The following is an 11617-nucleotide window of genomic DNA, read 5'->3' as shown; positions in this document are numbered from 1 at the left end:
CAAACTGACAGATATGTACATCAGATACATTTATCATATATTTCAACTATTTTTATGAAAACTTATATAAACATGATGAACATAGATTAATGACCATTAAATATGTAGTCCATAAGAACTTTTCTTTGTTATGTTTCTTGTAAACATACAGTAGACGCCAGACTCATCAATGTTTACAATGTATGTTTATATCATATACATGTACATATCATGACGATTTGAAACGTTACCAAAATAGCATGGAAAGTTTAATGAATGGTATACTGAATGTCACAATTATATTTACTTGTTGGTGTGTTTGGAGGACACATGAAATCAAAAGGAGGAAAATTCCAGTCCTGTGTGGCAGGATATGGCTTATAACAGGGGGTCTCTGTACAAGGTTTGACTGTATTCACAGTGTATGAAGTTTGTGTTGTTCATAAACATACACATTTTCCACACACAATATTGTTTGCATCTGATTATACATGTACATAAAAACAATTATAAGTAGTTATTGATGTAAAACTTTATACCACTGTATGTCTTACACACGCATAAATGTCTGTTACATGCACCACATTCCAATTATATACACTGTATCTCCACCATTACAAAAATCTGTTCTTAATTAATGACAGTTTTATAATTTACATCCTTAGCAATGTACTTTTCTTAATGACATTTTCATGTGGGTTTTCTTTTGTTTTATTTAAGGAATAAATGTTGGAATTGTTTATATCATGGAGGTAGAAAGAAAGGTCGGGGTAGTTTGTGTAATCAATAATGCCTTAGTTATAAAAACAATGAAAGATTGGGGTAATTTGTGTATTAAATTGACAAAGTCTTAGTTATAAAAGCAATGAAAGATTGGGGTAATTTGTGTAATCAACAAAACCGTATACTTGTATTTTGTGTGTAATTTAACTTGTTCATATCAAATTGAAAGGTAGTTGCTTTTATTGAGAAATATAATATTTGAAACTTCAACAGATTACATGAATCAGGTTATCACTAGATGTAAATATTTAGAAATGAATTTCAGTTTGTATCATTGTAGTTTATGAAGTACATGTAGGTTATGAAATTATACACATGTATGCTGATTCAGAAATATACATATATGCATCATTGCAATTTAAGAGTCTTTCACTAGACTAAACCGTAACAATAAATACTTTGGGCACAAAAAAAAAAAATACAAACAAAACTTTTAACGAAATTACAACTGTATTTTCTCACGTAGAGAAAGAAAAAAGAAATGGGCATTTGTCTGTAGTGCATCAGCATGTGTGTGTGTGTGTGTGAGGGGGGGGATAGAAACATATAATAAACACGTAAGCAACACATCTCAAAAGATTATATAAACTGAACTATCCGGTACATAATCTAACTTCATCATTCAATTCAACATTTTCTAACCTATCACTTGATTGTTTTACATGCAATCAGTATGTCTCCAAAACTTCCAAATATTACACATCCACGTTATCATTTTACACATTCCTCAATAAACTCAACATGCCAGTGGTAGAGTGTTAAATTTTCCCTCTATGTTACAATGACCCCCGTTTTCATGATATTCACTGTCCACTACAATGGGAGCAACACCACGCTATCCCGTCACTAAGGTTGAGTTAATTCAGCCATTTCAAATACTGTCTACCATCCGACACTTGTCCTTTACTCAGACATAACTGAAGGTACTTCTCCCATAATGCATCACACCGTAACAAATTGTTATTTCCTGTCAATGAAAATGAAATAAATTAGTTCACATTGTTAAATTGTAGCTTATAGATTTAGGTGCTAGCACATTTCCATGTTATCTCTAGTCTAGAAGTGTGCAGCTAGTAAAATTACTGAGGTTGGCAATTTTTGTTAGTAAGTAGATAAGTGGTAACCTCTAACCACCGACAAGAGGAGGTGGGGGTCGGAGGGAGGACAGTATCTTCCTCTTGACCAAAATGGTTTCAAACCAAAATATCAATCTTTTTTTAACTTTGACTCTGCCATCTATTAATTATCAACCTTTTTAATGAGTTACTTAAATTGATAACTGTTGTTTTATTTACCCAATATAATGAGCCGCTTCTTGGCCCTGGTCAGTGCTTGGTTGACCAGTCCATGGTTCATCAGGTGACCTAGGTGCATTTCCTTCCACTCTGTGGTGGATCTAAGTTCTACTGTATGGCCAGGAATGGTCCTCACTGTGGATAAAATTACATTATCCCATTCTCTTCCTGTAAAGAAATAAATACATGTACAATATGCAGATCAGAGAAGACCACATTCCTTCTCTTTGTCAAATGCATTTTGAAAGGTATTTTAACTTTTTCTGCTTTCATCTTATACAGTCAAATATCATTATCTCAAACTCGATGGGACTGTGAAAAATCTTCGAAATATCCAAGGGTTCAAGATATTGAGGTTAAAATGCTAAAAAGGAAAGTGTAGTTGGGACTTCATACTCGATTCAACATATTCATAGCATTCGAGATATTGATGTTCGAGATACCATGGCATTCAAGATAATGATGTTTGAGATACCATGGCATTCGAGATATTGATGTTTGAGATACCATGGCATTCGAGATATTGATGTTTGAGATACCATGGCATTCGAGATATTGATGTTTGAGATACCATGGCATTCGAGATATTGATGTTTGAGATACCATGGCATTCGAGATATTGATGTTTGAGATACCATGGCATTCGAGATATTGATGTTTGAGATACCATGGCATTCGAGATATTGATGTTTGAGATACCATGACATTCGAGATATTGATGTTTGAGATACCATGGCATTCGAGATATTGATGTTTGAGATACCATGGCATTCGAGATATTGATGTTTGAGATACCATGGCATTCGAGATATTGATGTTTGAGATACCATGGCATTCGAGATATTGATGTTTGAGATACCATGGCATTCGAGATATTGATGTTTGAGATACCATGACATTCGAGATATTGATGTTTGAGATACCATGGCATTCGAGATATTGATGTTTGAGATACCATGGCATTCGAGATATTGATGTTTGAGATACCATGGCATTCGAGATATTGATGTTTGAGATACCAAAGTTCAACTGTAGTGTTCTTATGTAGAAATCCCTCATTTTATTTCTACTCAAAATATGAAAATTTTACCCAAAAAGGATCAACTTGACAGTAGCCCGGCAGTATTCATATCTGAGTGTAGTCATATGAGTGTGTTAATTAACGAACAATCAGTGCCTTTATATCCAGCACTGATAGCAGGCATTGATGGTGCGTGTTCACGATTGTGCGGAACTGTACAACATAAAATATCCCACAATAATCATGTTCTAAGATTACCTTGACAGCTCTCTACTGAACAAACAGCGATGTTTTTGTGTCCTTTCTGCTGGAGTTTCTTAGAAATCATGGCACATTGTCCCTGGTAGAAGGATAGAATTACGATACTCTCCTCGGCCAAATGATGACGATTTACCAACTTGGAAGCAACAGCGACCTAAAGTCATGGTGAGATACATTGTTAAAGAGGTTGTAAAATGAAATGATGCAGAGGTTATATAAAGAAGACAAGGTCAAATATAATTATCTTTTTTCGCAATGAATATATATATTTTCTAAATCTTTTATTTTTGTGCACATACCGGTACTGCAATGAATATATCAATTTTGTATGCTTTTCTAGATATTCTACTCAATAATTCTAAAACGTGAGATGATATATTTTTCACTCAGTAAACAATCAATTTTATTCTTCAAGAAAAATGGGTAAATGTACAAAGACATACTGTACATTTCATATATACAATAATCATCAAGTTGTACAGTTACTATTAAGCTGTAGCCTTACTGCTCATTTAATCTATATAAGTACAATTAAGTTGCACAGTGACTATTAAGCTGTAGATATCAGTTCTTAAGTAACTATTAAGCTGTATACAGTGAAACTTCTCTAAACCGGCCGGCTCTCGGACCGATAAAAACGGCCGGTTTATAGGGATGGCCGGTTTACCGAGAATTTAGCATTTAGAGACATTTTATCTCATTATTGTCAAAGTAGGTACTGTTCACTTTGTTCTGGTGATCTATGATAAATTATCGGTAGAGATCAAATTAGTCCGTTTCTACCTGCAGGTAATTATAAATTCTCGCTGAAATCATCTAATTTTAAACTGAATATCTATAACAGGATACTTAAAGAAAACACAGAAGCCTATTATTGGAATTCCTTTTACCCATAAACACTCTGTTTACATCCATCGCTTATATCATTAACAAATTTGTTTTGATGTTTTTAAAAAAGTAGAGTAGTAAATATGAAATTGTAATTTGAGTATTTCTTAGGAATTTTAAGTCTATGGAAACCAAGAAAATTAATTTATTATTTAATAATTATCATTAACAGTCATGGGTTTGTTCTTTATCAACTACCACTTACATGTATATCCATGCAATAGTATGGTACAACAATATGGCATTTGATACTTATTCATTCAATATGTTCCTCACTGGGTTTTTTTTTTTTACACTTTGTACAGGATTTAGAAGGGTCACTTGGATAGCCAAGTGTCACTTAATACCCATGAAAGCACAGGTAAACAATAGAAATAATAGAGGCCACTTGTGTTTTTCACACCGGATTTTGATCACCCTCTGGCCAAAATTTTCTAGTCTTCAAAAAGTGGCAGGTATTATGGCAGGTATTATAAGGGTAAATTACACGTTTGTTAACAAATGTACTTTAAAAATTGACCAATGTCCAGTTTTCAGGGGTGGTCGGTTTTGTAAGACTTTCTTTGTAAGGAAATGTTAAAATTTCTGCCAGGACTTTGAAAATCGGTCGATATTCAGGGAGAACCGGTTTTCTGAGGGGCCAGTTTGGAGAAGTTTCACTGTATTTTATTTATAGTTACTATTAAGCTGTAGATTTCAGGTGCACAGTTATTAAGCTGTAGATTTCAGGTGTACAGTTACTATTAAGCTGTAGATTTCAGGTGCACAGTTATTATTCAGCTGTAGATTGCAGTTGTACAGTTACTATTAAGCTGTAGATTTCAGGTGCACAGTTACTATTCAGCTGTAGATTTCAGGTGCACAGTTATTATTAAGCTGTAGATTTCAGGTGTACAGTTATTATTAAGCTGTAGATTTCAGGTGTACAGTTACTATTCAGCTGTAGATTGCAGTTATACAGTTATTATTAAGCTGTAGATTTCAGGTGCACAGTTATTATTAAGCTGTAGATTTCAGTTATACAGTTACTATTCAGCTGTAGATTTCAGGTGCACAGTTATTATTAAGCTGTAGATTTCAGGTGTACAGTTATTATTAAGCTGTAGATTTTAGTTGTACAGTTACTATTAAGCTGTAGATTTCAGGTGTACAGTTACTATTCAGCTGTAGATTTCAGTTGTACAGTTACTATTCAGCTGTAGATTTCAGGTGCACAGTTATTATTAAGCTGTAGATTTCATGTGTACAGTTATTATTAAGCTTTAGATTTCAGTTGTACAGTTACTATTAAGCTGTAGATTTCAGTTGTACAGTTACTATTCAGCTGTAGATTTCAGGTGTACAGTTATTATTAAGCTGTAGATTTCAGGTGCACAGTTATTATTAAGCTGTAGATTTCAAGTGCACAGTTACTACTAAGCTGTAGATTTCAGGTGCACAGTTATTATTAAGCTGTAGATTTCAGGTGTACAGTTACTATTAAGCTGTAGATTTCAGTTGTACAGTTACTATTAAGCTGTAGATTTCAGGTGTACAGTTAATATTAAGCTGTAGATTTCAGGTGTACAGTTACTATTAAGCTGTAGATTTCAGGTGTACAGTTAATATTAAGCTGTAGATTTCAGGTGCACAGTTATTATTAAGCTGTAGATTTCAGGTGTACAGTTACTATTAAGCTGTAGATTTCAGTTGTACAGTTATTATTAGCTGTAGCCTTACCGCTAGGCTGGATTCCTCCTGATTAACAATCTCCTGGCCCGTTGATTCCTCCTTCCCATAAAACTGACAGAATGTTACTGGTTTATCTTTCGTAAATAAGGTCAACATCTGCTTCTGATTCTCCGTTCCACAACTCAACACTTCTCCAGATAATGCTAATGATGCAAAATCACTGATATCTTGTTGCTGAAATATACAATAAGACATGGGTAATACATCCTCTTTGATAGTTCATCATTTAATTTCAGTCCCAACACTTCATCTGATTGGTAGATTGGAATTCATCAAAATAGTTTACATGTTAAAAATTGCTTTACTATTAAGTTGTGCTCTATGACCTTAGCTGACGATGTCACAATATCAATGATTTTTGATAATTTGCCATGAAACGATAATGTTCAACATCACATACATGTAAATTCCAATTTTCAATTTGATAACAAGTAAACAAATTACACTTTAAGTTTTAAAAACATTAAAAAGCAATGAATAATGGCAAATTTTGATTAATATTGATTGATTGATTTTAAAAATATTGTTTAACGTCCCTCTCAAGAATATTTCACTCATATGGAGACGTCTTATGGAGTAACCAGATTTAGAATCATTCATACTAAACCAGTTTATATCATACATGTATATTTCTCATAATTTATCTTTATTCCTTTGTGCATACTTTTTTTTTTTTTTATACCTGAAATAACATCCCCCCCCCCCATTCCATTATATTTTGTAGATATCGTGTATCATTTTTTATGATATCTTGCATCACTTTGATAACACTAATACATATATTTTGTAGATATCAACCATCATTTTGTCTATACGTATACATATATTTGTGAGTATCGTGCATCATTTTGTCAGCAAGTATACACATATTTTGTAGATATTGACCATCATTTTGTCAACAAGTTTACATATATTTTGATGATGTTATGCATCATTTTGTCTATACGTATACATATATTTGTGAATATTGTGCATCATTTTGTCAACAAGTATACACATATTTTGTAGATATTGACCATCATTTTGCATGTTGACTTACAATGCAACATACTGTAAACGTATTATATTTGGCGTGTACGATATTTGGCGGAAATCGTTTTTTCAACAAGTTAGCGTAGATTTGATTTAGCGCATTCCTGAATTACTTTAAACATCTAGATTTACAGATGGTATTTAGTGATGTACTTGATTTAGCGGAAGCTGCGTTCCGCCAAAGGCGCTAAATAGAATACACAGCCAAATGTAATACATTTACAGTATAATCTTCATCCTGCCATGAATGACTTTGTAGAGATTTATTTTGCTCCAATATGCCAATAGACTGAACTTGTTCCATTTTGCCAGAAAAGATATATTACAAATTATTCTGCCAATACCATCATGCCTGTGGACTTACCATGTACTATTTTGCCAGTGGAACATAAATGTACCATACACCATATTGCAATAGATTTACCATGCACAATTTTGATGTGAGACTTGAAATGGTACTCATCTAAAGTCGGGTTTACAAACAAGAAACATTAGCTCTTCTAGCTCTAGCTTTTCCAACAGAGCTATTTACCGACTACTTGACATGTAGCTTTAAGACTGTAGACTTACTATGCGGTACTGAGTCTAAAGCCTCATGGCCTGGTTCCTGTACAGAATTACCATGTGGTACTGAGTCTGGAGACTCACAGCTTGGTTCCTATATAGACTTACCATGCGGTACCGAGTCTGGAGCCTCATGGCCTGGTTCCTGTATAGACTTACCATGCGGTACTGAGTCTGGAGCCTCACGGCCTGGTTCCTGTACCGGTCCAACAGAGAGGTGGTCAGTCCCTGACTCCTAGCTACAGGACTTCTGATATTATAAGGCACTTGTTGGATGTCTCCTAAAACAAGCACCTGTTTTACCGAGTCAAATGTTGCAATAGGTATCATACATTCTGGTTCTGAAACCATGCCACAGTTATCAATGACAACCTGAAAGAGAGCAAGGATGATTTGTTATTACATTGTAACATTCTGGAATATGCAGTATTTTTTGTATACAATTTGAGTTTGGTGCCTATATATGTGAAGAGTTTGGACAACATAATGGATTGAGCAACATCTGGACAAGTTTTCCACACAAATGATGAAGCTTTATATCCTTTGTTAGAATCTTTTCATACATTTCTTTAAGCTGGATAAGATAAGATATCATTACACTTGGTAAAATTTCATGCTTTTTACAATTTTTCACTTGTTTACATTTTGTACATGGAGTACACCCAAATCCCATACCTGTGTGACATTACAGCTATTTCTGATCTGTGACCTGGCGCTGGCCGTACAGGTACACACAAGAATCTCTGCCTCTCTTAGCTCTACCATCTCTGCCTTCTTAACTATTGCTTCATACTCTTCAACCTGCTGGTCAGTGATGTCATCAGGATACAGTCTAAACAGCATATCAAACTGACTGATGGACGAACCAAACATGGTCTCCTGGTTCCGGATTTTATGATGAAGTGCAAACTTTTCCTGAACTAAAGGTGTATTATGTGCATTATTTACAGTCCACTGTAAGGGAGTTAATTGTCCTGGCCTGGGAAATTCTTGCTGTTCCATCTTTTCATCGTACACCCTTAAAATCTTGGGACAACTTTGACCCAGACAACTCAAATAATCTGAAATATACAACAATGTACTATTATAGTTATTTGTACAGTATTACCAGTCAAGCTACAAATGATAGTCAAGCTACGATTATTAGCCAAACTACAATTAATAGTCATGCTATGATTATTACAGTCAAGCTACTATTATTACAGTCAACCTATGATTATTACAATCAGGCTCCAATTATTACAGCCAAGCTATGATTATTAAAGTCAAGCTACAATTATTACAATATTATAGTCATATTACAGTCACGCTACAATTATTAGTCAAACTAAGATTAATACAGTTGAGCTACAAATATTACAATCAAGCTAGAATTATTACAATCAGCTACAATTATTACAGTCAAACTATGATTAATACAGTCAAGTTACAATTATTACAATCAAGCTACAATTATGACAGTCAAGATACGATTTTTAGAGTCAAGCTACAATTAAGTTACAATTACAGTCAAGTTACAATTATTACAGTCAAGCTAAGATTACTACAGTCAAACTATGATTATTACAGTCAAACATGGTTATAGCAAACCTCCAGAGCTAGCAGAAAACAGTTCATTATAATCTAAACTTTTTTACACCCAATAAAATTATTATTATTTCCCTCTCATAGGGGAATATGCATCACTTTTGCAATAAGTGTGTTTTGCAGTAACTATAAGATAAGCATAATGCACATACATTTATCATTCCCCACATTTCCATGATTTTGGTACTTACCTATTAAAATGTCCAATGACTGATCATTTGGAGCACATACTAAGATTTGTGGCTTAATCCCGCTGACAGGAACCATTTTGTTTCTCAGGGATACCATGTAAATTAGTCGGGATGCCATTAGAGACTTCCCTGTTCCTGGTGGTCCTGTGATTACAGTGAATGGCTGTTTCATGGCCGTTGAGACTGCCTGGTCCTGGACAGGGTTGAGGGCCGGCAGCCCAGGGGCTGGGAATTGTCGCAGTATTTCAACATCTCTATAGTCCACTGAATTAAGAAATCAAATCAATTAATTGATGGACAAAATCAAATCAACAGCTGAGAAAATCATACAAGAGGCCCACAGGCCTTATCGATCACCTGAGTCCTAGTGAAAAAGTATCACTACTCCCAAGGGCTAAGAAATCTAGAAAATAAAATTCCTGTTCTGAATATCTAAGCTAAATTATAATGTTCAGCAACAGTATAGAACAAGATGTGTTCTTAAAACTTCAATGCCCTCAAAAGTGCATATACTGATGAGAAGCTTTACATAATACAATAGGTGTAATAACATTAAAACATGACTAATTTGGACCCATCCTAGAGTCAAAACATTGGGCTGTGAAATTCATCAATTTTCGTACATCCTTTTCTGATATTCCTAAGTATGCATTTAGATTTTATACAGTATCAGCAAAGTTACACATATACACTATATACTAAGTTTGGTCCCACCGGGTCAGAACCCCTACCATCCCGTGAGGATCCGGGTTAGAATAGGTCCTCAGTACCCCCTTGCTTGTCGTAAGAAGCGACTAAATGGGGCGGTCCTTCAGATGAAACCGCAAAAACTGAGGTCCCGTGTCACGATAAAGATCCCTCCCTGCTCAATGGCCATAAGCGCTGAGCATAGACCTAAATCTTGCAGCCCTTCAACGGCAGTGGTGACATCTCCATGTGAGCAGAAGAGGTCAAAGTTCAAGGTCATATATGTAATGAAGGTACTTGACACATTGTCTCATGGTGATACACTCATGTGTCAAATATGGTATGCCTATGTCAAAGAACAAAGAAGTTGAGGCCCGGACACGAATCCATTGTAAAAAACCTTTAATTTTGACCTTGAGGTCAAGGTCATATAGAGGTCATGAAGGTAGTCGACACATCATCTCATGGTGATCTACCTGTGTGCCAAATATGGTATGCCTAAGTCAAAGAACAAAGAAGTTATGGCCCGGACACGAATCTGCACAGACAGACGGACGGACAGACAGACAGACAGAGTGATTCCTATATACCCCCCAGAACTTCATTCGGGGGGTATAAAAACTGTCATCCTGAAAACATGTACCAAATTAATTCTCAATTTCCCTCCTTACCTGTTGGTACGGGAATTCTTCCAAGAGCAATATCTTTAGCTAACTGTCCACTGTCAGGAATGGTCCTTATGGCACATTCCATTCGTCTGAAAGATAGTCAACAATGAGTTGTACTACATGTACAGGTAATTCCCCATTACTAGTAATATTGAAAACCCAACAGATTTCTATCAAAATTTGCATGTATTTTGTCAAGGATGTATATTGACCAAATTCTTGGAAAAAAAAAATGTTTAGCAGCCTTCCCCAGGGTACGATCACTTCTAAAAATAGAACACATTACGTTTTAAGACACTGACTTTATATAAACAATGGAAATATGTTTCTTTTATATAAATTTAAGAAAACGTATTCGACTGTTTGCACCTATATATAGTAGTCCAAAATTTTGACTTCATAGCCTATCATATACAGAAAATTGCGAGTTCTAAAACCTAGAGATTTTGGAAACATTTTAATACGTTTTACCTTTAAACTCCAGCAATCATTTGACATAAAAAGATGGAGTAGCAGACAATTTGAGAGTCCAATGACTTCGGTATCTAGGCTAAAAACCACAGGGGATAAGCCCGTTTTGGGCCCGAACCCTGTGATACCATAAATATAGATTTATGGTATCACAGAGTTCGGGGCCCAAAACGGGCTTAGCCCCTGTGCTAAAAACCTTGAGAAAACGCATATTGGAAAAAGGTGTCTAAAATTCCTATTTCTGCAAACTTGTTTAATTCATCATTTACATTACTAAATCACCATTTTAAGAAATATTACAAGGTAGGTTTTTTTAAACACAGTTTCAAATATTAAAGCTTTACATGTAAATAACTAGAAACCGCTTTCATTGAATGCCTTTAGGGATTGAAGTTTGGAAAATCCTAATTGTACTGTGGAGCTTACTAAAAGGTGCAAGGCAATGCCATGCTTGTGGCT

The 11617-nt window shown here is 34.9% G+C and overlaps 1 protein-coding gene across 2 annotated transcripts in view; it reads right to left on the bottom strand.

Moving 5' to 3' along the window:
- Positions 1-11617, bottom strand: part of LOC125668473 (helicase with zinc finger domain 2-like) — a 47969-nt gene that overhangs the window by 493 nt on the left and 35859 nt on the right. For both annotated transcript variants that reach the window (XM_048902684.2, XM_056162179.1), the window contains exons 23-30: positions 10691-10776; positions 9333-9596; positions 8230-8615; positions 7714-7926; positions 5947-6132; positions 3337-3493; positions 2058-2225; positions 1-1729 (exon numbers count right to left, since the gene is read on the bottom strand). The exon at positions 1-1729 is cut by the window's left edge and continues 493 nt beyond it. In XM_048902684.2, coding sequence (XP_048758641.2) covers positions 1620-1729; positions 2058-2225; positions 3337-3493; positions 5947-6132; positions 7714-7926; positions 8230-8615; positions 9333-9596; positions 10691-10776 — 1570 coding nt within the window. In that variant the 3' untranslated portion in view covers positions 1-1619. The remainder of the gene's footprint in view (positions 1730-2057; positions 2226-3336; positions 3494-5946; positions 6133-7713; positions 7927-8229; positions 8616-9332; positions 9597-10690; positions 10777-11617) is intronic.

The sequence above is a fragment of the Ostrea edulis genome, chromosome 4 (assembly GCF_947568905.1).
Source record: "Ostrea edulis chromosome 4, xbOstEdul1.1, whole genome shotgun sequence".
In the NCBI taxonomy this organism is placed as follows: domain Eukaryota; kingdom Metazoa; phylum Mollusca; class Bivalvia; order Ostreida; family Ostreidae; genus Ostrea; species Ostrea edulis.
Note: the sequence above shows the minus strand (reverse complement) of the source record. Positions and strands in the feature narration are given on the sequence as shown.